The 27685-nt window shown below is 43.8% G+C and overlaps 2 protein-coding genes across 5 annotated transcripts in view; one reads left to right on the top strand and one right to left on the bottom strand.

The window, feature by feature from the left end:
* Window positions 1-27685, top strand: part of CACNA2D3 (calcium voltage-gated channel auxiliary subunit alpha2delta 3) — an 860181-nt gene that overhangs the window by 683484 nt on the left and 149012 nt on the right. The window lies entirely within an intron of this gene.
* Window positions 15806-26199, bottom strand: LRTM1 (leucine rich repeats and transmembrane domains 1; the record flags this gene model as incomplete). Its single annotated transcript, XM_080674390.1, is given in 4 exon segments — window positions 15806-16239; window positions 23005-23601; window positions 26101-26121; window positions 26124-26199. Coding segments are annotated over 4 exon segments (1128 nt in total).

Raw genomic sequence — 27685 nt, 5'->3', positions numbered from 1 at the left:
GCATGCTCAAAAATTCCCACTCTCTAGCATATCTATTGATTCATTGATTTATTCAATAAATATTTTTGGAATTCTTGCTTTTACCAGGCACTCTTGATATAAATAAATAATAACCAGGCCCTGTAAATGATATACCCTTCTTTGCCTCAGAGACTAAAATACGTTATCTTTTTAAGCCATGTCTACACACGGCAAATGAATTGAAAAGCTAACCAATGACCTAGAAGGTCGTAGAGGTCAAAGACTTTGTTCTTTTCATCATGTGGCCCTCGCTGCATAACCCAATGGTATCTGAAGCATAGCAGACCAATCGTTGGTAGGAAGTCTATAAACTGAATTGAGCCTGTAGCATGTGTTCTGCTCTTACTTAGTTATTACGACTTGAGTTCCATAAATTACCTAGATAATGGCGTTAATTCTCCACTTCACTCTCAATGGAGAGACTGGGCCCTAGTGACTAATAGTCTAGGCTCTGCTTCCTCCATGCTCAGATGGAAATGACCTGGAGAAAAAAGGAAATGTGTGTGTGGGGGGGAACTGAGCCAGGTTGGAGGTCTGACTGTGCAGGGAACCGCCTCTCCTTCCTGAAGTGCTTGTCTGACCTCGCTATTCTCCTTCTAGACCTTCCTTCTGACAAATGCAACATACCCAATCTTAGTCTTTGTTATCAAATTGCTGGATTTTTAAAATAATAGATAATAAATGTCTAATTATTCGCAGTTGCTTTACAATGTAAATTTTAACATATCAAAACCTCAAATCTCTTCTAAAAATGTTCCAGTTTGATTTCTTAAACAAATTGTAAACTCTCCAAAGGTAAGGACTGACCCCATCAACTTGTAACTCACAGTGCTAAGTACAAGGACTCATGTGTGGTGGATTTGTCAGAAACATTGGCTGAAAAAATGACTCTGGAAGAGCGGACTCATTTTTACCTGCTGTATGTAGGCACATAAGCTTGTGACATTTACTCTCCAGCCAATGGAGCAGAGCCCAGGACTATTAATCACTGGGGCCCAGTCTTTCCATTGAGAATGGAGAATTAATACCATTATCTGGGTAATTTATGGAACTCAAGTCATAATAACTAAGAAAGGCACTCAGCATTCAAACACCAATCCTCATCATGGTGATATGATACAGACCAACCTGGGTATTTTAAGGACTAAAAAAACACAAAACTGTTTATTATTAATGGCAATTGTGTTAACCCAGTAGTTACCTCTGCATTAGCAGATGTCTTTTCTGAGGTACAAGCATAAAACATGATGCTTAAAACAGCTTATCTCATTAGCATCAGAAAGATATCATAGTATTAGAGGCATTCGTTTTATACTGAAAATTTTAAAAACAGATTTATTGAGATGTAATTTGCATGGCACTGCTTTACCTGTTTTAAGTATAAAATTCAATGGAGTGAGGGTAATGTTTCTGACCTGCCAGTCTGTTCCTTTGCAAGGAATGCAGACAACATTAGATATACTAATTCATTTATTGGGGGAAATTTGAAAAAGTGAGTTATGTGGTCTCATTTGCATAATTCTAGGCAGTGTGATAAAGAGAAATGCTTGGTGATAGGACAAAAGATTCCATTTTAACCAGCTAAATAGGAAAGAGATTGATTAATATCACTGACAATTAGCTATTGTCAGCTATGACTTATTTAAATTGACTGTACTAATATGGACCCTTATTTAGAACTGGATGAATAATACTGGCAAAATGGTATAGGCCAGTGGTCGGCAAACTGCGGCTCACGAGCCACATGTGGCTCTTTGGCCCCTTGAGTGTGGCTCTTCCACAAAATACCGCGGCCTGGGCAAGTCTATTTTGAAGAAGTGGCGTTAGGAGAAGTTTAAGTTTAAAAAATTTGGCTCTCAAAAGAAATTTCAATCGTTGTACTCTTAATATTTGGCTCTGTTGACTAATGAGTTTGCCAACCACTGGTATAGGCAAACATTCAGCTTGACACCATTTCTTTGGTGGGGTTTTACATATTTGGTATATACAAGTTAATTAGTACGTTAGGATCATGTATCCAGTCTGCATGGATAAACCTCTTTTAGTACTTTGTTAGATCTGAGCAAAGGGAGTCTTTTGTCTTGGCAGAATTTAATACTTACTGATGAAACCAGTAGTTCTTAACCAGGAGCAATTTTGCCCTGTGGGAGACATTTGACAACATCTAGACACATTTTTGATTGTTCCAACTGGTTAGGAAGGATGCTACTGGCATCTAGTGGGTAGAGGTCATGAGTGCTGCTGAGCATCCTACAAGGCACAGGACAGCCACCCACAACACAGAAGTATCTCATCCAAAGTGTCAGGAGGTGCAAGATTGAGGAATGCTGTAGAGATGGACAGGCAAACTCCAATTCTTGCCTTCATATTCAGTGGTTTCCTTTATAGGCTCATTTACAGAAAGATCTTGTTTCATTTCTTCATTTTGTAATTCAATCATTCAGTGAATACACATCTAGCACCTACTGTGAACCTAGTGTTGGGGATACACCTATGAACAAGCACCCCAGGGAACACTGTGGACTGTGGGGGGACTGTTGGTTACACAATGAGAGGGCACTATTGCCATCCCATTTCCAGAGGCTGGGGTGACAGATGTCCCAAGAACTATGCCACCCAAATGCTGCAACACTGAGGGAGACCCAGGGCTGCCAATGGAGAGCTTCCATTTGTGTGGGATATGGATAAATATTGCATGAATGGAGGAAGAGAGAGAAAGGGAATTCCTGATAATGGTAAAACCTCTATATAAAACAGATCAAGGTAAAGAGATGAAGTGTGGTCGGCAGTGGCAAAGGCAGGATGCAAGCTCACATTTATGCATACCCGTGTCTGGGTGTGTGGCAGAGACAATGTCCCTCCAGATTATGGGTAGGGGCTCAGGGAAGGCATCCGTAAGGAGGTGACATGAACAGAGACCTGAAATGATGAGATGCAGCCTTTATGCAAAGATCTGTGGGAAGAGCATTCCAGGCAAAGGGAACAGACTTCTCTAAGAATCTTGAACAAGATTCTTCATACATGTCGTGTCTGTGTTCCAGGTGGGTACTCTGAGACACAAATGAGTCTCTCAGGTTTGGGGGCTACTTACTAGGATCTAAAAGCAGGACTGATGGGCAGATGGCAGGTGACCTGGGTAGGTGGGGAACACAAGGCAAATCTTTGCTCTAAATGTCCACTATGAGATGGGTTTTTATGTACTTGGCATTTGTTTTATTAAGCTAACAAATGGGTGCAATGCAGGGACAGAAGGAGTTCTAAGCCAGTAGGACTGACACAGCAATCTTCATAGACCTGGATGAGTGATGCAGCTCCCAATTATGCTGTATTACAAGTCTAGCTAGAATTTGAGTTCGAGTTGACCATGTAGATCTGCTGCTCTGCACACCACTGTAGCCAGTGACAGGAGCACGGTGAGGATTACTGCTCCAGGAATAGAAATAGTCCAGAGTGCTGAGAAACTGGATCCTCCATGCACCCTCTCCAGGGCACTCACTCCCAAGAGTCACCATCCTTTTATAATCGTGAGTCAAAGCCCCAACAAGCCCTTCCCTGAAAAATCAGCAGCAGAATTTTAGGGTAACAGTTCCTCATACCTGCCTTGTATGTTCTGTATGGGCAAGTGAAGACGCCTCTTATTGAGGTCATGGTGATATTTGAACATTAAAACCACTGGGAACCAAGGATTTAGAAGTGACCACAGGGCCATTGCTCCCTCTTGTTCTGGGCCTGAGTTCAAGTTTGAAAAATGAGGTTGATTGTGCTTTGTTTGGATTTCTAACAGCCTGGTATTAAAGATGGATATTTGTTTCATGATTAACCAATAATGGGATATTTCTTACACTCAGATTTGGTCTGGATTTAGGGAGCCCCTGCGGTTCCTGTTGAGAGATATAAATGATCATTATATAAATAAAATTTTTGTACATATGAAGTACTTGGTAAATGCTCTTAGTTGAGTGCTCAGTAATGGTTAGTTGATTTTGTAAATAACATTTTATTGAAAGAAAGTCATGCCTGCATTTTCTATAGACACCTTCCTGCTGAAATGGCAGAGCTAGGTAGTTGGATAGAGACTGTGTGGACTCCAAAGCCAAAAGTATTTAGTACCCGGCCCTTTACAGCAAAGAGTTTGCCAATCCTGCTTTAGATGAAAATACATAACAGTCCATAAAAATATAAAACACCGACGTGTTCGCTTCTTTCACCATCTTTTTCTCTTACAAAGTGAAGTGGATGTTTTAATCAGAGGCCGTATAAGTAGATGTTGAAGACAGAGCTTCATGTATCAGATGCTGTCCATCAGTGGTGCCTACTGTTTTTGTATATGTGGTTACACAGAAATCCCAACCTAAGATCCTGAGCTTTCTAAAAATACATGCTCTCATTGTCAGTCAAGACAGTGATTTACTTAATCTTCGCTCCAGTTTATAAACCTTTGAACAGTGTAATCAGCATAATGCTTGGTAGAACATTGGAAATGCCCTCACATGCTTTAGTGGAAAACAGCTTCTGAGATTTTCCTTTTTTTTTTTTTTTTCTAACATGGCTCATGAGAGATTTGGGGGCTGATTTAGCAGCCTCTATCTAAGCAAATCTCCTAGTGACCTTGTTGGGATTTTGATCTCAGTTATGATTGGAGTATATGTGGCTCATGCTAAGTGAAAGGCCATAAAGGATAAGTGAGCTGGCGTGCATTTCCCTCCTGGGAAGGAGGGACAGCATGAGCAGAGTCTGCACCAGGAACATAAACGCGTCGACAGTCTGTGCGTAGATTCGCTTGCTCACAGAAATGCTCTGGCCAGTCTGTGCTGGGAGAGGGACAGCTGATCAAAGGCTTTCTATTTCCATGGCCTCCCAAAGTTTGCATTCACCGAGAACCCCTGGGTTCTCCTCTGGGTGAAATGATCTGCATGAGGTCAGGATTAGTGTCTGCATGTCATTCCTACTTCAAGGTCAAATTAAATGTGACCAGGCTCAGGCAGATTGGAGTGTACAGTTGTCTTTGAAAATTAAAAGAAATTTCAGAATGAAAATGTAGTGCATGGTCATTTTATATGCTTTTACTTTATTAGCCTTCTTCCTCCATCTTCTAGATGTTTTGCAGATATATCCAGGTTTTTAAGCCAGAATTATTTTTTATCATGTTAGTTTATTTGTATTATGTATTTGTCACTCGTTTATGCTAAATGCCTTTTCCCCATCCTGTCTCCCATTCTCTCTGGAACCCGCTCCAATCAGGTTTCATCCACAGTGAAACGTTTCTCATCAAGGGTAACAATAGCTTCCACATAACCGAATCCAAAATTGAACTTCATATGTTTGTTTTTCTTGGCCTGCCAGCAGCTCTTGGCCATGTTGGCCATGTTCTCTTTGAGGTATTGCCTACCTGGCTGCTTACCTCTCCTACGTCTCCTTTGCTGGTTCCTCATCTCCCTAATTGTTAATGCTTGAGGGCCCATTCGTGGCATTTAAATGACAAGCCAGAGCTCTCTCACTTGACTCTTTTTTTATTTTTATTAATTTCTTTATTGATTAAGGTATCACATATTTGTCCTCATCCCCCCATTCCCATCCCAAACCCTTCCCCACGCATGCCCCCACCCCCCTGTTGTCCGTGATCACTGGTTAGGCTTATATGCATGCATACAAGTCCTTTGGTTGATCTCTCCCCCTTACCCCCACCCTCCCCTACCTTTCCTCTGAGGTTTGACAGTCTGATCGATGCTTCCCTGTCTCCGGGTCTGTTTTTATTCATCAGTTTATGTTGTTCATTATTTCCCCTAGATGAGTGAGATCATGACTCTTTTTTGACTACTCAACAGCTTCACTCCTTCTCAGATAGGCCTATCAAATGCAATAGAGTCCAAGCTGAAGTCCCAGTTCCACTTGTACCCTCACCTCTGCTCTTCCTCTGCAGTCTTGCTGGTCTAGGTAATTCTAGTTATCTAGTCATTCATAAGTCCACAGACCTTGGAGTCATTTTTTAACATTTATTTGGGTAACATTGAATATGCTCAAAAGTAGACAGAAATGTAAAAAGAAACTCCATGTGTCTTTACCCAGTTCCAGGAGCTATCAACCTTATGGCCATTGTGCCCTTCAAACCCCAGTATACTTCCACATCCCCCATATTAGTTTAAATCAAATCTTGGTCATTAAATCATTCATCCATAAACATCCCAGTATACATATTTAAAGAATAAGAACTTCTTTGTGTTTTAATATAGCAATACCATTACCACACCTAAAATAATAATTTCTAATTACCTATTATTTAGTCAGTGTTTAAATTTATAATTGTCCCAAAAATCTCATTTTCAGTGTTTTACTCTTTGTTTACATAAGTATCTTAAAGTCATTCTTGACTCTTCCCTTTTGCTCCTACCCACAACCAATCTATAAATCCCGTTGTTCCTTTCTTCAAATTTTGTGCAGAATCTGACCATTTCTCGGTACATCTCATACTACCCTGCTGGGCTAGTTCATCCTTAACTCTCCCCTGAATTGTTTCAGTGTCCTTCCAACTTGTTCCCCTTCCTTATCCCACCTCTGCCCCCTCAGTCTATTCTTCATTACTTATCTTTTAATATAATTGCTGTGGCTATTGTATTACAAGATAAATAATATGTTATTCCTCTGTTCAAAACTCTATTGACTTCCCAATTTACCCAGAGTTAAAAGCCAAAATTCTCACAATGGTCCATGTATTAGTTCAGTGGTTGGCAAACTCATTAGTCAACAGAGCGGCAAACCACGGCTCGCGAGCAGCATGTGGCTCGCGAGCCGCAGTTTGCCAACCACTGTATTAGTTAATTGTTGCTGTCAAACAAATTATTTCAACACTTTAGAACCTTACAACTACAAACACTTGCTGTCTTACAGTTATTGTGAGTCAGGAATCTAGGTGAAGCATGAGGTCAGGGAAGCTGTATCCTACAGCTCAGGGTCTCTCACAAAGGCTGCAATAGAAGTGTTGCTGGAGACTGTGGTCTCATCTGAAGGCTTAACAAGCAGAGAAAATGCTTCCACATTCACTTATGAGATCATCAGCAGGATTCAGTTCCTCCTGGGTTGTTAAACTGAGGGTCTTATTTCCTTGCTGTTGTTGACCAGAGGCCTTCCTTACTGCTCTGCCACATGGATGTCTCCACAGGGAAGTTCACAGTGTGTTAGTTGACTTCCATAAGAGCAAACAAGAGAGTGTGAGCAAGATGGAAGCCAGAATATTTTGTAATATAATCTTGAAAGTAATATCCTATCATGTTTGCTATATTCTGTTTTAAGATATCATAGCTTAACTTCATTAAAAAAAAAAGAAAGAAACAGAGACACATAGATGATAAGTCTCTTGCCCCAAAATATCTATTAGCAACTTAAAGAACAAGAATTAGAACCATAAACTTTTGTTTTCCAATTTTTCCGCTATCCATTTCTTACATCAATAGAACTTAGAAAATCTTTAAATGTGAATATCAAGATTGAGGAATCACAGATAATTCAAAGATTATAATATACTGGATCAATTATAGATTCACTTTCAATAAAGGTCTTTTACTTTAATTTTGATAACAAAATACTTACTGATGAAATGGACCATGAACAAAATTTTATTAGTAGAGGCATTTTTCCCTCAAGTTCACTAGATGGTGTATTAATCAGGATGGAAAACATTAGCATGCAGTAACAAAGATTCCTAAAATCTGGAGCTTAATACAATGAAAACTTATCTCTTGCTTTCAAAAAGCACACTTACAGGTATATGTGACTCTCATAGGTAGTTAGCCTATACCTACAGATGTTAACTCTATATTCTAGGCTCCTTATTCTAGCAATTAAATGCTTCTACCCTGAAATGACACAAATCACTTCATTTATATTTCTTTGGCAAAAGAAAAAAAGAAGAGGTGATTAAACCAGGACATGGATACCAGGAAATGGGAATCATTGAATGTCATCTCTAACCTCAGCTCCTTCCACTTCTGCCCTTGTCCATTCAACCACAGCCATAGCTTTTCAAACACTAAGCTTGCTTCTATCTCAGGGCCTTTGCACCTGCTATGCCTTCTCCCTGGGACAATTTTCCTCCAGATATCTTCCTTACTGGCTTCATCATTTTCCCCAGGTATCTGCTCTAATATTTTTCTCCATAAATAAAGTGGAAACATTTCCTTTCACATATCTCCAGAACTCGCTACCCTTCACACCTGTTTTTTCAGCACCTGATATATTTTTAATTTATTAAAGTTCTTCCTCTGCAAGATGCTAAGTTCCATGGGGAATATACTTTATATTTCTTGTTCTCTTCTTCATCATTGGTACTAGAAAATGGCCTGGCATGCAACAGGTGCTCTGAAATTTGTTAAAGTATCAACTTTGCATTGTTTGGTAGCCAAAAGCCATTGAGACTTCACTCTGACTTTAACTGGTTTTTTGTGATCATCACTGGCATGTTAATGGCATGACTTCCACCTTTTTAAGATCTTCTCATTCTCTTCCTCCTCTACCATTTCCTCTTAATTTCTATAATTCATTTCTTGATTAATTAAAGTATATCTTGATTTATTTTTCTTCAAAAGCAATGTGTAGATATTGTGCTTCCTGAGCCCTTGCATATCTGAGAATTGCAATCTCAGTTTGGTGCCTGTTTCATTTTTATTAGTTTAGTTCCTAGACTTTAGAGTTTTTATTTTGTTCTTTAAATTTGAAAGTTTTACCAGAATCTATTTGGTTCATTTATTTCTTTTTTCTCTGATTGAGACTTATGAGCACCACACACTAACCTAGACTAACTTTTAATATTTTTTCATTAGTCTTTCTTATGTGAAGCTTTCATTGATCTCTGTAACTTGAGTTTTTCTTTAGCTCATGAAAATACCTTCACAGATTTCTTTTCCTTCTGTTACACATGTTCTAATCTGTTTATTCATAAAACCAGTTATTCATATATTGGTTCTTTATGATTGCCCCTTTGTTTCTATCATCTATTGTTTTCATCTCTTTCTTTTTTTCTGTATTCTGGGAGTGGGTATTCCACAGTATGTATTCTGCGTCACTGATTCAATATGTTGCAGGGTTTCTTTCATACCTCTGATGATGACTGTGGTACATGTTATTGATTTATCACTTATTTATTTTTATATTTGTATTTGTGCATTATTTACTGTCATTAGTTATCATTATTTTATTATTTATTATTATTTTATGGTTGTTTGAAATTATTTACTCCTTCATTCCCTATAGGGGGTTGCATATACTTGCCCCATTGCCCCATCCCTTGCAGTACCTTCTTACTGGAGCTGTATGCTCTGTGCCTCATCACCTCTGAACTTAGCCATATGACATGATTTTGTCAATGGAATGTGAGTAAGTATAATGTACACCAAATCCAACCAGACACTTTAAAATTTGCATTGGAATATATTTTAAAATAGATCTTTCATGTTTCTTCTGCATGTTAAGGGCAATGTTGCCTTTCTTCCTGTATTTTTTCTTAAGTATCTTTTAGTATACTTAAGTACCTTAAGTATCCTAATTTTAACCATCATTAAAATATGGGTGTTTTCCAATGAACAGGGTAAACGGCTTTCCCTCAAGAGTCCTTCTTGTTGGCTTTAGAGTCCTCCTTGGAGACTCAGATGGAAGGCTAATTGATATACACAGCCCCTATACAAATGCCCAGTGTCTACAAGTCTTCCATTTAGTGTGGAATTGCAGGATTGGTAAGGGATGCCACCCCTTGGTGGTCTGACTACTTAACCTAGATAAACCAAAGTAGTCTATAGTTTTCATTCCTTGTAAGCAACAGTAGATAAAAACTACAGTCCCTAGTTTGTACATATCTTATTGTCCTCCCTTCTTTTTTTCATATTATTACATGCTACATTGTAGAGACATGAATCTCTAGTGGATGAAGACAGTAAGGTCTTGGTGGCAGGTGTGGTGGCAGTTAAATGTCCTTGCATGCTCTACATGTAGAAGGAATGGTCTCCCTCTGGTTTTGAAGCCATGTCTTAGAGGAAGGAATAGCAGCATAAGAATGAGGACTTTAGACTATTCCTCTCTTCCTTTATATCCCACTTATCTGTCGGAAGGTCACATCTTTGCTTTGCATAGCGGGCATTTCTCCTGGAGACTTGGATATCATTGACCAGTATTTCTAATTTCTAGTAACCCCACAACTTTTCTTCTGTATGTTCATGAAGATTTCAATGGGAAACACTACTTATCAGCCAGTGTCTATTTTATTATTTTCTCAAATAATACAAGATGGTGCAGCTAAGTTTCTTCCCCTTCCATCCCAGAACATCTTTTCCAGCCCAGCAGAGTCTATGTGCTAGGAAAACCCTCATTTTCCCATTTTGCCTTGGCTTCTTAGGCTGGCTTTCTGGGTGTTGGTGGGACCAGAGCTCTGGCAGGGACATGCTGGTTGGCGGTTGGGTTTATTTTCTCTTCCATGTTTTAAGAGCTGGCAGTGCCAGGGAAGGAGTCCAGCTCTGACTTCCTCAAACTTGTTACATTCCACAAAGTGCCCAGAGTTTGGCCTTAGGAAGATCTGCATCTGAATGCCTACTCCACTACTTATTACTTACTAGTGCCTTGAACAAGTGACCCAAACCCAGTGGTTGTGTTTCTTCATCTATTATGTGGCAGCAAAGTGCCCGCATGTTCTGGTCAATATGAGGGTTAGAAAAAATAACAGTAATACACTTGGAAACCAACCAGCACAAAATTGTGTGCTCAGTCAATTTTTATGGTGGTACTATAATTGTCTTCATCTAAACAATTAATATAATAACGTCATAGTCTTGACATTGTGGTTCACACAGAATGAATAAAAAATGGTGGGGACTGAGTTGAACCATCCATACTAACGCCATGCTCCTGCAACTGCATTTACCAGGCCTGTGATTAATTATCTGTGTGACTTGGGGAAAGTTCCTTTCCTTTTCCATGCTTCTATTTCCCATCCTATATAATAAAAGCCTAATATGCAAATCAACCAAATGGTGGAACGACCAGTCACTGTGACGCACACTGACCACCAGGGGGCAGACGCTCAATGCAGGAGCTGCCCCCAGCCAGCAGGCCCCAGGCCAGCCAAGACAGGTGCCAGTGGAGGCCCTCCCTCCCCCTGGACCACCCCGCTGGTTGCCCGCAGAGGGAGGCTACCGGCAGCAGCGGCAGGGGACGGGGCCAGCAAGTAGGCAGCACCAGGCTGGCCAAGGCGGGTGCCAGCGGGGACCCCGATTGCCCTTCCAGTCTCCTCACAGATCGACCCTGATTGCTGGCCAGGCCTAGGGACCCTACTCGTGCACAAATTTTGTGCACCAGGCCTCTAGTTTATAAAATAAGAACATGGGGGGTAGCAAGTAAGTTTAATCTGATATGTCAACTTCAATTAATCAGTAGAGGGTACCTATAAAACAGTTTTAAAAGGAATCTGAGGCCTTGGCTGGGCTCAGTAGATACACATTTTATCATCTACTAGCAATGTCTGAAATGGGTAGGGAGGTTAGTCACAGCTATCCCGAAATTTGCCAGATGTAGACTAAATGCTTTCAACAGACCTTCCTAATTCCCAATCCTCTGGTCTTTTTTCTGGGTCTGATTTATGGGCCTTTGTAATTGGGTGACATCTTATTCATCGAAAAGAATATTCAGTGTTGTCAGAGTGAAGAATAGGTATGGACACTGAAGGAGACTGGTGGATTATGAAGCTGCTTCTTTGAATGGGATGGAGGTTTCTTTGAGACCTCATTGCAATTTGAGCATTAAAAAAATAAAGCATTTCATTAGAAGGGAAAACAGGCTAGTTCCCTGAAGTTGCACATCACAACCCAGTCATGCCATGTGGGGTTGAAATATCATTTGCTGGTAGGTTTCTGTCTGATAGCATTAAGCAATGGACACACTGGTGGGTTTGACCAGATTGGAAATATTTATTTCCTGATCTGCAACAGAATGTTATAGCTTTCTAACTGTTGTATAATTGTATTAATGTGTGCTCCAGATCAATTCTTTTATGTGGATTTAGCCACTTTCTTTGATATTTAGGAGTTAAGACAAGAGTGTCATTTCTGGGGTAACTTGGTTAACTCAAGTAATGAGATTTGATCTTCATGAATCTTTAGAAGATGCTGTGAATCACTTTTCAGTCTTCCATTTTTGTAAGGAAAGAGAAAACCTCCATTTGTCCATTGGCATTTTATCATTGTAAGCACAAGATTCTGCCTGCAGGGACAGGGACCTTTGCCTTAATTTTGAAAGCTTTTTCAATATAGATTTGATACTTGGTCTCCTTTCTCCACAATCTCCATGGCAGGGTGCATTCTTCATACTCCCTCCTGTTGGCCTCACTTCAGAGAGCTACAAGCATCCTTGGGTCCTGCTCTTATGAATCTGTGATTTCTGGCAAAGCAAAAATCGCCAGTCTATAATCACACTGTTCCACGAAATATGGTGAAAAAATTCTATTGTAGATGGTTTTCTCAGAAACAGTCAACACTCAACATGCTTTTTGTTCACAGTGTACCCTCAGCAAGACTCTTGATGGAAGGCCATTTTTATAGGGCAATGGTCGGCAAACTCATTAGTCAACAGAGCCAAATATCAACGGTACAATGATTGAAATTTCTTTTGAGAGCCAAATTTTTTAAACTTAAACTTCTTCTAACGCCACCTCTTCAAAATAGACTCTCCCAGGCCGTGGTATTTTGTGGAAGAGCCACCCTCAAGGAGCCAAAGAGAGCCGCAGTTTGCCTACCGCTGTTATAGGGGAATCTATGAATATGACAAGACACGGCAATAAACAGCTGAAAGTAATCTGTGAGGCGTTTGCAAATTACCCCTCATGCGCTGTAGTGGTTGCAAAAGATAATTTGTGGTTCTCGCAGAATACCCTGCAAATTGGGTCTTTCATCTGCGATGTTTTTTACGGTTAAAACGTTTCATTTCTCATATTAACAAATGATAACTCTGCATTTGTTAATCTAAACAATTTGATTTATATTTTTCTGTGCTGAGAAGCTGTTGACATTTCAGGGTAAGTAATTATTTTCATTGCCAACTGCCGTTTGTGGTGATTGTAGGCAAAAGATAGAAATCGGAATGTACGTATGCACCATTTTAATCATTTTTCTTAAAGACTGTTTATAAAGCAGGGATCTGTTTGCCTGAGTTATCATCTGTACTTAGAAATCTAATAGGACACGGGTGTTGATGAGTGAGGGTTCTAGCCACGTTCAGGGTTTTCGGTGGTGTATTGGATGCTCTCCATGTGATCGCTGTGGACAGGGGACAGGGCTGCCTGCAGTGTCACCAAACCTCTGGCAGAGCCCTGGGCGCTGACAGTCTGAAATCACAGCATGAGAGGAAATGGATTATTGGCCTCAGTAGATCCCAGCTTATGTAATATCTGTTCAAGTATCTCCCAGGGTGGTTGCCAGGATTACATGACAGATGCTCACGAGAACGCCTCACACTATGCCTGGTACATAGTGCAAGCTCTGGAAACATTTGGTGAAATGGGGATGACATGAAAAAGGATCATCTAAATTTCCTTTCTCATATTGCTTTCTTGTCCAAGGACTCAAAGTCCAGGGCAAGAGAAAGGAAGATTTTTTTTCACTGCATCCTTCAACCGGATGTTCAGCCTTGCCAGCTGAGCCGGAAGGAGGCACCAGGACTGGGGTGGAACAGCTGGCTTTCTCTGGGGTCTCTTTTTGACCTTAAAATCCATGCTAATTTTTCAATCCACTCTTTAACATATCCAGGTTTATTTTAATATTCAGGAAAATTAACATCAAAGTTTATACTTTCCCCCCAGAAAAATCATTTAGCAAAATTGCTGCTTCGAAAAGATGGTCCATCATTAGCTTGTGGGTGTGCATGAAGCCCACACTAGCTGTGAAGCACTGTGGGCCAGGGTAGGTAGATGGCCTCTGTGATGATTAGGGGCAGGTTGGTGTGTGTCCTGCAGGGTAGGCTGTGGTAGGTTCATCGTCTGCTTTCCTCAGCTCCTTATACTGCTGGGTAGAGCTCTGGCCACATCAGACAAGTCACCACGCCTGCATGTTCCAACCTCCCATTCACATTTCAGGTCAGGGAGTGGACTACTGATTTAGGACTCGAACCAATTTTTCCATGGCCTGAAGGAGTGAATGTAGAGCCAGTATCCTGAATGGCAAATGTATTTTATCCTTTGAACCAACGTCAATTGATTAGTTCTGGTTGCCTACAGTGCTGTCTTAAGAAGGCATCTGTGGTGCATAGAGGCTCAGCTGGGAAGAGTGCTGGGATTGATTAGCAATGTCTGTCAAGGTCTCTGGAGGGATAACTTGCTCTCTAGTTGCCATTGTGTGCTTTTGATGTGTCTTTCACTCTTCTGTGTAAAGTGATTTTTTAATACTAACAGGTGATTAAGTATGAGACGGGCCATCATGAGAGAGAGCAGGTAGATTCCACTTTAAGAAAACCTGGCATGAGAAAATGCAAATTTACAAAATGCATAAATCTGGAGCTCATTATTGTCATTACAGAAAGATTCCATGAAAGGTTCCTTTAAATAGCGAGCTCCCCTACTGCATTAAAATGATGATTCAATTTACAGAAATTCACTTTGCATGCAACTCTTCAGGACCATGTCTGTGCAGTAAAGCAAGCCCCACCTGATTGTTTTAAACCACGGCCTACATGCTTTTCAGGGTGGCTGCTGCCACATATCTCCAGTCTCCTGATAATTCCCACTCTCTTCAGACTTCCTTTTTCCTTCCTCTTCCAGAGTGTTGAGTAGACAGTCTGGGTGGTGGTCAATAGCTGCTGGCTCCCACCCCACCGCGGCTGTGTTTCATTAGTGGGTAAACTGATTGCTCCGCGTGTGTTTACGCGTGGGTGTGGCAGTCCAAGTCTGCGCACTCGTGCACTCTGGTGTGGATGCAGATACACACAAGCCCTTCCCTCGCTCTCAGCCCACCCTAAATTCATTCCTGCTGTGAGTTACAAATGCAAGGTTCCACTCGCCTGGTGGATATGGCCTTTCAATGAGATGTGCCCCGGATTCCAGCTCCCCATCTACTTTGTGTTTGTTTATATGTTATTTACCCTCGCATCTAAAACCTTCCCCAGGCCCTGGGCCCGAGTCCCATTATGCAGACATGAAACCCTCTTCTTCCTCTGTGGCCTAGAAAGCCCCAAATGGTTTTCTAATTTAGAAAATTAAATATAATCTGACTCTTGTGGCAGGCTACAAAATTCCGGACCAACAGACGCTCCCATTAAATATGTAACATACACAACATCTAAAAGTATCACCAATCTAGCATGAACTTGAATTATAGAGGCATTCGGTGCCCCTTGGGTAAGATCACCAGCCTCTTCCCAGGCGCTCACAATTGGGCAGTTTTCCAATGGACCGTAAAGCTCCTAGGAATGCTGACTGGCACACGTGTTTGCCTTTCTGTGCTCTGTAAAAGCAACTTCATGCAGGGAAGAGGACCTTAAAGAGATGGTAGCCCCCCTTCCTCTGTGCACGGCCTTCTCCCACATAGAATAAGTCTAATAAACGTCTCAGGCACAGAACACAGGTATCATCTCTAGTTCATCTACAGTATTAAAAAAAAAAAAATCTCAACATAAATTTCTTTTCCGAAATATTTTTTAAAGAAACATCCTTTTTGTTTTCTTTTGGAAAAAGCAAAATGAGGCAGGAACAGTGGACATATCAGCTCTCCTCAGAGACTATCTTCTGGCCTAAAGTGACTATTCCTATTTGAGACGAAAGCACTCAAGCTGGTGGGCTGTCAAGCAGCTCTTTTCCTTCTGTCTTCGCAGGCTCAATGGTTTGAGCCAAGGGTGCCTCCCGGTAATGGGCTGCAATAGCTGCATAGGTGCAGCCATAGATGGTGGCCACCAGCATCATGAGACACAGGATCCCGCACAAAACCCCGGCGATGATGACCGTGACCAAGGCGCGACGCAGATTGGCGGGCCTGGGCTTGGGTTTGAGCTCACACTCTGACTGGTCTTGCTCCTCCACACTGTGGCTCTTAGGAGGCCTCAGGATAGCCTGCTGGGCAGGACCCAGCAGCTGCCCTTGCCAGGACTCCAGATCTGGAGAGGGTGAAAGGCAGGGCTGGTACAGCTCATGAGGGATTTTAAGGAGGTCCTTTCCCTTCCAGGTGTCCGGTGACGCACAGATGACACTGTCCATGACTCCCCCTTATAAAAAAAAAAAAAAAAAAAAAAAGCAAAGGATGATAACAGAGCCTGACACAATTGAATTTCAAAGCCTCAACCTGCGAAAAGTTAGGCAGATGGAATTTATAAAGCACCTTTTCTCCCACCCTGAAGTCAAAGAACTTAACAACTACATTTTACGATTTTAGGATTTCTAAATTGGCCAAATGCTGAAAACGCCACACTAAATTGGCAATTATGTCTGACCACGAATTCATTAGAAGCCTGGCCACCTTTGCCTTATAAAACGCCAAGGGCAAAGCAATGCAGAAGCTGACAAGAAGGGGCACTGGAGGCCAACCTGAGGGCACTCACGCCCCTAATGACCCCTCTACACAAACAAACCTATTGTGCAAGCTCCCATTGGACATCTTAGAAAAAAACAAACAATAAAAATAAAACAAACCTCCTTTGTTGTGATGCTATGTGTTAATTACAAAGACCCTATGTGTCTGGCAACACTCTTCATTGTTGCCAAATGGGAAGTCGTGGTCTTTGAGTGTTTTGCATATCTGAAGATATGGTAGTTACATTAGTTAAATGTAATCATGGGATTAAGTGTAATTAACATGTCTCTTCGAGCTTTGAAACATTTAGAACTTGGAGTATGAACTTTCCAGTGGCTTTTAGACTCAGTTTCTATTCTCTGTAAGGTGACTGATTTCCTGAGATATGTAGACCACGTGCCTAGTAATTCTTTTCTAGAAAGAGCAATGGGCTAGCAGGTTCCTTCCAGCCAAGCTTGACCACCAATTTACTATGTGACCTCAGGCGAATAAACTTCTCTGACTGCAACTTTTGCCATGAAAATATCTATTTGTATCCAACTTGATAGTTTATGAAGCACTGTTAGATTAGTCCTCACAACTCTGCTACAATGGTCATTCTTGTCCAAAAGGACAGAACATACAAACCCAGTTCACTCCCTTGATCCCAGATTTCCGCACTGTACTTGGTGTCTGTTTCTGCTTCCTCCCCTCTCTCTATTTCCTCCTTCCTGGCATGTCCCAAGGTCAGCAGAGTTACACAGTGACCCTCAGTAAAGCCTTTCTTTGCCGGGGCCTAGACCCACCCCCATGACCAGTGGCTCGGTTCCCCCTGGCTGCCCTGAACTCTCCTGCTCCACCCCCAAGGATGCCTGTGAAGCCGGACACCACTCTCAGCCAAGGGAGACGGCAGGTTCTTTGTGCATACCACAGGTGAACTGTGAAATAACTCGGGAAAGTCACACGAGGGAGGCGGTCACTTCAGTAGGAGTCGAACCCTCCTTTTCATGCCACTGCAGTGATTGGGGAACGCCTTCTCTCAATATCCATTCTACCTGAGCCTTATAAGCCGAGTCCTACATGGCCCCGTTAGTAGATGGGGCCATTCTGAAATGCAAGGGTTATCTAGCCCAGGTCACATCGGGGTTAGAGGCTTTGACAAAATTCACCCCACACCTCTTTTGCTACCGCTGCTTGAAACTGAATCTGAAACTGCTAGCCCCCTGGGCCTCCCTGGCTTCATCAGTAACCCCCTGAGCCAAGAGCCCCAACTCTAAAGTAAACAGGTGTCAGAGGAATGTCCTCCTTTCTGACGGATGTGCAGGTGGCCAGGGGTGCAGGGTGGCTGCTCCAGAGGAGCCCAGGGTGCAGCCAGGCTACGCTGCGATTAAGGATCCCTGCCTCATACACCATTTTATGCCGTGCCCTGGGGTTTGTTGTAAGGCAGAAGGCCAGAGAGAGAGAAATGGGGTGTGGGGCTTTGAGAAGAAATAATGACATGTAACCTGGCCAAAGAGCACTGAGACTTCCACCAGGGGACAAAGGCCTGCCTGCCATGGGACCAGCAGCCCAGCAGCTGGCTTCTCCGAGACCCAGATGGTCACCCAGTCACTCCAGGCTTAAGCTCTGTCTTTCCCTGGTTCCAGGCTTCCTGCTGCTCAATATTAGAGTGTGGGGCATGGGCTTGGGAATGGGGGCGAGGAAATACACACACTAGAGCCCAGGACGTGGCTGGAAGGCAGGGGTTGTGGCCACCAAGAGCTCCATGGCCTCCTGTGCACCTTTGTCCTCAGCCCAGATTCATGTCCCAGCCCTTCCACCCAGGAGGCATGTCTGCTGACAGCTTAAGGGTCCCACACCCTCTAGAGCAGGCGTCCTCAAACTTCGGCCCGCAGGCCACATGCGGCCCGCCGAGGACATTTATCCGGCCCGCCGGGTGCCACTGCCTGTCCTGCTTAGCAGCCAACTCGTCCTGGGCCCACAGTGCGCATAGGAATTTGTTCATAGTTTTTTTTTTTAACTATAGTCTGGCCCTCCAACGGTCTGAGGGACAGTGAACTGGCCCCCTGTTTAAAAAGTTTGAGGACCCCTGCTCTAGAGTCTGCTAGCAGTTCTCAACCTGTGGGTAGACCCACAGGTTGAGAGCCACTGCTGTAGAGCCTGAGACCATCGGAAAACACAGATATTTACATTACGATTCATAACAGTAGCAAAATTACAGTTATGAAGTAGCAACGAAAATAATTTTATGGTTGGGGGTCACCACAACATGCGGAACTGTATTAAAGGGTCGCGGCATTAGGAAGGTTGAGAACCACTGCTCTAGACTCATGGAAGCTGACAAGGCAAGAAGCTCCAGCTTTCCAAGCACTCATTATTCCCCATCTGGCCACTGGTAGCTCTTAACCACTGTCGTGGAAGAAATTTGATTTAAATCTTGAGTCTGACCATCCTTTAGCTGTGCAATTCTAAGAAAATTATTTGACCATTCTGTGCTCTGCCTGCTCATCTGGGAAGTGGGAGGGGGAAATAATGAAATTCACCCCATAAGACTGCTCTGAGGACTAACATATATCAAGTTGGATAACATATATCAAGTGTTTAGCACAATACCTAGCCCAGAATAAATGTTTAATACAGACAGCTGTTAGCATAAAAGTGATTTGTTACTTATGAATGGAGAGGGAGGAATACTAATGACAAAATCTATGCACATGTTTTTGTGGGGAAGACATTATTAAGTATTCATCACAGCATGTATTTTGGCTGGGGCCCACAGGAAGATGAAGTTTCCCCACCATCTGTGGTCAGGTTGGGGCCGTGTGACTGAGTTCTGGCCACTGGAACCAGCGAATGTCACTTCTAGGCCCAAAAACCCCTGCTTAATCCTCCAAGCACTTTGTTCCCATTTGGTGTTAACCTTAGCGGCTGCGTGGTCAAGTTGGCAATGTCAAAAGCTGGAAGGGGCTTAAGTCCCTGAAGGACTGCACCAATCCCAGCCCCTCCCCCAACTCCCTTGGACTCTGACAGGAGTGCCTTCTATTGTGTGCATCACTGAGATGGCTGTCAATCAGCCTGTCCTAACTAACACTGCTAGGGTTTGTATCTATTTCTGCTTCTTTTGTAAAGGAGGTCTTGACCAGTGTACCTAGCCCTTCGTTTTACCTTTATTCAATAAATCAATAGTCAGATTGTCTTCTACATCTAGCATCTATTTGGAGTGGGGAGGCAGTTTCCTAGTTATTTTGGGTCCCCCAGACCTTGTGACCCCCAAATCCATTTCACCTTCTACAGAAGGGCTGTTGTCTATGCCAGGCAGCTCTGCCGTGAGGGGGTGTTGATCTGAGTCATGGAATCAGAGGACCAGAATAGGTCTCAGGAGCTCCTGTCTCAGCACTGTCAGTTTCCACCTGGTGACCCTGAGCTGGTGAGGGGCACGGCTGTCCAACGATCACCAGCAAGTTTGTGGCAGAGCATCACTCCCTCCCATGTTCCTTCTAGTGTCCTGAACCTAGGAAGTATCTTCTTTCTTTGTCAAGAAATATTCTTCTTTGATAAAAACTATCTTTTTATGGAGGTTTGGCTCATGTTTACCATTTAGTCTAAAACACAATAGCTGAAGCCACTTCACCTCTTGATGTAAGAAAGATTTTTACCACCATATGTAGTCCCTGTTGTAGGTCAAATCTAAGATTAGCTGCTTAGTGATAAGCTGTTTGCTTCTACATTGTTGAGAGGGATTCTCAACTCGACATTGTGTACTTGAACTCAGGGTGAGCTCTAACCTGCTTCCTTCTGTGCTCTAAGCTGCTATACCATCCAACTCTGCTGACTCCCTAATTCACATCTGTAGCTCTGCTGTCTCCCTGTATCAGAGAGGCTCAAACATACATCCACCAATGCAACAGCTTCCCTGGATATGAAATGTGCATCTCAAACTTGATCTTCCCCCAACTGAGGTGTTATTTATTCTCTCTCACACACACTCACCCACTTCCTCCTTCCCCATTCCCCAGTGTGCCCCTTATCAGCTATTGGCATCCTTTATCTGGTTATTCCTGCAGGACAAAAATTTGAATTTTCCATGATTACTCTCCTTCATCTTCCAGTCCAACCTGTTAGCAATTTCTATCAGTTCAGTATTTCAAATATCTCCCGATGTTGATTACTTCTCACCAGCCTGGTCTGGGCCACCTCCACCTCTTTCCTGGATGACTAATTACTTCTCCCTCATTCCCCTGCTTCTTCTCGGGTAGCCTTCGGTCAGCTCTCCCTAGAGTCCACAGAGTGACCTTTTAAACTGTAATCAGATCACATTGTTCCTCTAAGTAAAATTCAGGAGATTTTTATCTCACCTAAAATAAAATCCAAAGGCCTCCGCCTGCTCTTCTGGTTCCTATGTGATGGGGCCCAGAGTACTTGTGTTATCTTATCTCTGTCGTCTCTCTCACTCCCTTCCTCTGCTCCAGGCACTCTTTTGTCCTTAGTCAAACCACGCTCACTCCCGGTCAGGCCCTCTGCACTGCTTCCTCAGCTCCACTTAGCTCACGGCTTGTGCCTTTTGAGCAGGTTCTGCTGGCCCTTGTCTCCTCCTTGGAGAGGCCTTCCCTGGCCTTCCTATCTAAAGTAGACCCCCATCCCATCCCTCCCTCCCCTTCTCCTGCCTCAGTTTCCCTAGCACTAACTGCTTTCTGAACATGGATATTTGTTATCTTATTTACCGTCTGTTCCTACCACCAGGTCATAAACTCCGTGATGATAGGGATTTTCTTGTTCAATTGCCTTTTCTTGGTGCCTAGAAAAGTGCCTGGCATATAAGAGGCACTCAAATATAGGGATGAATAAATGAACCGCTGGGATGTAGAGGGAGGACCTAGGGCCAAGACTCAATGCCATTCACTCTATTCTCTTCTGAGCTTCCAGTCTTTCATCTTGGGCAAGTTGCTGATCCTCTCTGGGCCTCTGTTTCTCATTGGTTACAAGCTAGTATTGACAAACTTTTCTATAAAGGGCCAATAGCAAATATGGTAAGCTTTGCTGTATATATCCTGTCAAAACTATTCAAGTTTACCCTTAGAGTACAAAACAGCCACAAAGAATAAATAACAAATGGGCATGGGTGTGTTCTATTAAGTCTTTCTTTACCAAAATGGGGGTGGGCTGGATTTGGCCCTCGGGCTGTTGCTTGCTGACCCCTGGGGGATTTCCAGATCCCCTCATCCTATATAATCCTATATAATCCTATATAATAAAGAGATAATATGCAAATTGACCATCACTCCAACATACAAGATGGCCGCCCCATGTGGACACAAGATGGCCTCCACAAGATGGCCAGCAGGGGAGGGCAGTTGGGAGGGACCAGGCCTGCAGAGGAGGGCAGTTGGGGGGGACCAGGCCTGCAGGGGAGGGCAGTTGGGGGGGACCAGGCCTGCAGGGGAGGGCAGTTGGGGGGGGGATCAGGCCTGCAGGGGAGGGTAGTTGGGGGTGACCAGGCTGGCAGGGGAGGTCAGTTAGGGGTGACCGGGCCAGCAGGGGAGGGCAGTTGGGGCAATCAGGCATGCAGGGGAGGACAGTTAGGGGCGACCAGGCTGGCAGGAGAGGGCAGTTAGGGGCAATTGGGCTGGTAGGGGAGGGCAGTTAGGTGTTGATCAGGCTGGCAGGGGAGTGGTTAGGGGGTGATCAGACTGGCAGGCAGAAGAGGTTAGGGGCAATCAGGCAGGCAGGTGAGTGGTTGGTAGCCAGCAGCCCTGGATTGTGGGAGGGATGTCCGACTGCCTGTTTAGGCCCAATCCTGGTGGGATCAGGCCTAAACAGGCAGTCGGACATCCCTCAAGGGGTCCCAGATTGGAGAGGGTGCAGGCTGGGCTGTGGGACACACACCCCCATGCATGAATTTTGTGCACCGGGCCTCTAGTCTTTAATATTCTAGGATCTCTTGCTTTGATTTTGACATCTGGTTAAAGAAATAGTCACTTTAGAGAGGGGGCCCTGTTGCACCCAACTTCAGTAGCTGGTATTTGCTAACTCAGAGGGATCCCCTTAGGGAGGATGTGTAGCTGTCGGTGGGTGGAGGCAGACACAGAGGGGAATGTCCCAGGGACAGATACCAGGCCACTGGTGGATCACATTTGAAAATTGAATATGATTCCAGTTTGGAGTTCAGCAGTTATTCAGATGGAGACCAAATTTTCCTCCTTTTAAGGGTCCACAGTTTCCTGATAAATAATTTAATACTGTTGTCACTTAAAAAGTGAAAAGTTATCTCCATGAACTGGATTTGTAAAATGGCTTTAAGAACCTGAATGTAAATATCTTTTAATGACTCATGTCTCTGCCACACTGTGACATGACACCAATGAGGAGAAAGCTTCTATAGCCTCTCGTGCACCCCTCAAGGTCCTCTCTAATACAGAGAACAGATGAGGTTTATCACAGGCAAGTAACACACAGACAGGCTTTCCAAACAGACGTTACTCACCTTTATAGATAAATTTCTCCAGCCAGAGTTTGAGACCCAGCAAGTGGCAATTGCATTTCCAGAGGTTGTCCTTGAGAAAAAGAAGCTTCACGCTGGACATGGATTCTAGGAGCACCCGATCCAGCTGCTGAAGCTGGTTTTGTTGGACCGCAAATAGGGTTAGGTTCTCCCAGCGCTCACCCAAGGAGGTTGGAAGGTGGCTGATGTTGTTGGATGACACATCAAGCTCCCTCAGCTGAGGGAGGGAATGGAAAAGTCTGCTTTCCAAGGAATGTAGGGAGTTCTGGGTCAGGTTTAAGACCCGTAAGTGCTGAAGTCCATGGAAAGCTCCGGGGTCCAGAATGGAAAGCGAATTGTTGCCCAAGTTCAAGGTCGTGAGCTGTGGCACTGACCTAAATGCAGAAGCAGAAAGCTGGTGTATCTGGTTATCTTGTAAATGCAGTGTTAGAGTCTGAGGAGGCAAATTGGGAGGGATTTCAGCCAGACCCTGGCGGCTGCAGTCTACAGAATTCAAGAACGCTTGACAACGGCACTCCACAGGGCAGCCACCAGCCACCGGGAGCAGGAAAACCACACTCGAGAGCAGGAGCAGCTCACCTAGGACAAACAGAAAGGAAATGGGATAGGAACCAGCTTGTCAGTGGTGCCATCATTTCCTCCCCTGTGGAACACAGGCAATGTGATTCTGAGCCAGCTAACACCTTGCACCCCTTTTCATAGACTTGGTGCATCCCCAGTGCCAATACCTTCTGCACCTTCTGTGTTAACATTGTCAGAAGCCTTGGAAAAGACACTTTCTCAGTGGCTCAGAAATCAGAACATGGGAGACTTTTTTAAGATGTTGAATAGAAAGGTGAAAACATCTTTCTGAGGCTCGTGCCCTGGTAGGGAACAGCACAATCACCCGGGCCAGAGTATGACAGGTGATAGGAAGTTCAGGTAGTCACATTTCTAAAAAAGTGTGCCACATCAGTGTGAGCTGTGAGAACTTTCTGTGGGGATGGAAACACCCTACATCTGTAGCCACTGGCTGTGTGTGGCTACTGAGCTCTGAAAGGTGACAACGGTAGCCCAGGAACTGAATTCTTATTTGCATTTAATTTTAATTAATCTAAATGTAACTAGCCACATGGTGTCAGTGGGTAGCACATCGGATAGGACGGGTCTAACACGTTCCTACAGACTGGCTGGTGTGGCTCAGTGATCGAGTGGCGACCTAGGAACCAGGAGGTTATGATTTGATTTCCAGTAGCAGGTGTGCAGGAGGCAGCTGATCAATGATTCTCTCCATCATTGATGTTTCTATTTCTCTCTCCCTCTCCTTTCCTCTCTAAGGTAAAAAAAAAAAAAAAAAAAAAAATTGAAAAAATAATAATAGCCATAGCATCTATATATATAAAAGACAAGCTACCATAACGACAGAACAACCGAAATGATGGGTTGCTTTGACTGGAACTGCGGCCCTGATCGCCCCCCACAGCCCAATCTCCTACAGCCCCTCCCACCAGCCAGCCTGGCCCCAATTGGCCCCAATCGGGGTGGGCTGGCTGGACCCCACCCAGCCAGAATATATATATATATTTCTCTTAGCCTTGTAAATCTGGTTCTACTGTTATCCCCATTTTGAAGGTGAGGCACCTGAGGCACAGACAATAGCTTCAAGAATAGCTTTGAATCACTGCCGAAGGTCACACATATAAGTAGTAGAGTCATGATTTGAACCCAGAGCCTGTCAGGGTTCTTACCTGCTGTGCTTTGCTGCCTGTCAAATACTTTTACACACAAGCACCCGAACAAGCACATGCATGCTACTGTTTTTTATAGTGCTTTATAATAACCTACATAAATATAATCAGCAGCATGTTTCATTCTGCATTTTACTCTAATCACTCAAAACTTATCTATTCATATGGATACACAGAGCGCTAATTCATTTCTTTTAACTGCTGTACAATATTCCATAGTGGGGCCATGTCATTTACCATTTAGCTCCTCCCTTACTGATGAGCATTTGAGACATTGAAGTTTTTCCTCATTAGAAATGATGCTGCAAAGAGCATTTATGCACAGAGCTCCCTGGCTGTGAGGAATGTGGCCTTGAAGAAATGTGGAAGAGGGTCTCTGGAATCAACTGGAAGGTTCAGAGGATGGGAGTTTTCTAAGTACTGCTGGACTCTTCTCCAGAGTAGCTGTATCATTCCTTCTTTTCTGCTGAGATTTGAATTTCAAAATAGGGTAAATATCTGACAAGGACATTTTGTTCCATTGGTACAGGAATTCACAAGGCCACACAATAATATTGAAAACTCAAAATAATAACTTACTCATAAAAAGTGATCTTGAAGGAGGTTTGTTTGTTTGTTTTGGGCCTTAACTATGGAAAATAAAGCCTGGCTGTCAAATGTGCTGCAGCCTGTCCCTTCTCTTCGGATGTGAGCAGTGCTTTGGGGCAAAGGAAAGGTATCTGGGGAGGTTCTGCTCAGTGTAGTTGAGCTCAGGGGATGCAGGACATCACAGCCCCTTCCCTCTTCCAAAAATAGAAAAGAGAAAAATCCTCATTTTCCTTTCTAAATTTTGCAAATAATCTAAATGATTCCTTTCAAAGCCAAACATCTTTCCATCCGAGATTAGTCAACAATCTGCATGTTAGCTGTGGGTCTCAGGCATTAATTGGTTGTAGGAAACCAAATCTTCAGCAAGAGAACACGTTTTCCCCAGAATCCACTAATCTATTAATGAAAGGCTTATATTTCCAAGATTGCAGCCAGTTAGTTCATTCTTTCTTTTGTCCCACTCTACCCTCCTCCAAAGGGGATGACCTATGGACTCCAGCTTGAAGCATGGTGTTTTGTATGAAATGGCCAATGACATGGCAACTGCACGTCTGATCATGGCTAGGCACATTCGTACCCATGCCTGCCTCTGACCCAACGTGGCACACATACATTCTCCCTCAGAGACATTTGTTTGATCTGTTTGGTCTTTAGAGACAGACAACGTGAAACTAGGTTTCCCACAGTCGCCTTTGGGAGGGGATCCCATTCCTCCCTAGGGGACTTCTCTAAGGGGCGAGAGGATGGACACAGCGTGGCTCACCTTTCATGACTTCAGCGTCCATGTTGAACCTGCAGCCCTTCTATTAATTAGCAGATCAACATGCTGAGAGCATGGCCAACTCGCAGTCCAGCTTTTCATTCGCTTTTCCTGCTGCCTGCTTGTGCTTTCTTCAATGCAGAGACAGTTGTGGCTTTCAGGAGATCCTTATTCAAGCAGTCCTCTGCCTGTCTCCATCTGGATGGGATTGTTTTCCATTACAGGGTCTTTTGACTGTGCCCCTCTTCTTTCTGAAAGTGTCAACCTCCCCAGGATCATCCCTGCCTGTCCCATTCAAATGACAAGCCACAGAAAGAACATTTGTCAACTCGGTGAACAGCTGTAGCATTCAAACATGACCCCAATGGCTGGGGCTTTTTGATTAGTTAATCTGCTTGAAGTCCAGGGCACCAAAATAAAACCGCCTGCTTAATCCGGTCGTGGTTTCTGAATTCTGTTGACTTAGTAACTGTGCTGTGTCAACCTTTGGCGGGTTGGGGGACGCTCACCGTGGATCCTCGAGCTGGGGGTCTGGCAACGGAGCCAGCAGAGTGTGTAATATGAGGACAAATTGGCCTGCTGGAGGCTGACACGGTTTCCACAGTGCACTTGTTTGGTCATCGGAGGCTTATTCAGCCAACATCCGTGGGGATTAGCTGTGTTGACAGGGCCTTGATGCCCTGAAATTCATAGCCACGGTTTCCTTTCGTGCACATCACAGTCTATTCTCCCTGGTGCCACAAATACTTCTCAGCTGCTTCTCTGCCTGCTCCCCACCTCCCCCTCCTACCGCCTCCACCCCTATTCAATTGACCTTTTGGTTCACATGACTTTGGAAATACTTCTCAATCTTTCAACGTTTCCCTGATTTTTCACCTATAAAACAATAAAACTGCCCCTGTGAGCTTCAGGGGGGTCAATGAACTGTGACTGTTGTCTAATGGAAGCTGTTGGGAACTTTCCCACCGGGAACCGGAACATTTCTTTGAATGTGCAAATCCCCTGACATTTGCTGGGGTGGGGATGGCCCAAGCTGCCCTTCAACATGCTGAAATGCTCCGTGAGGCACGGCGACTAGTTGGAATGGTGAAAACGTGCTCTTCTTGAGGTGGCATGGACTCCCTGGCCTCAGCCGGTGTCATGGGGCTGCCAAGTGTGGGATTTGGAGTCAGATGAGTCTGGATTTGAATTTGGTTTCATCATTCATCAGCTCTGTCTCTGGGCAAGTGACTTGTGCACCAGGATCCCTGTAGCCTCATCTGTAACATGGGGAGAGCAGTGGTCCTCGCTTCACAAGATTGTTTCAGAGTTAAAGCAATACGTGTCATGGCCCAGAGTGCCTTCATACATGTTCACAATTACCCAAGAGGATGTCTGCCAGGACCGTCATGCTGCTGCCTTTCAAAGGCCAACCTTGACTTGACAGGTAGAGGGAGGTCCTGACAACAGACCCGAAGCCCTGCCCCCTCAGGCCACTCCTGTGGTACCCAGGGAAGAGGTCCCTTGTGAATGAAGTGGAAAAATTGGACTGTGACTGTCCTTAATAGCCTCGTCTTCAGCCAATCCCCCTCCTGTCTCAGAGAACCCA

This window comes from Plecotus auritus (assembly GCF_963455305.1).
Source record: "Plecotus auritus genome assembly, chromosome: 6".
NCBI lineage: Eukaryota > Metazoa > Chordata > Mammalia > Chiroptera > Vespertilionidae > Plecotus > Plecotus auritus.
Note: the sequence above shows the minus strand (reverse complement) of the source record. Positions and strands in the feature narration are given on the sequence as shown.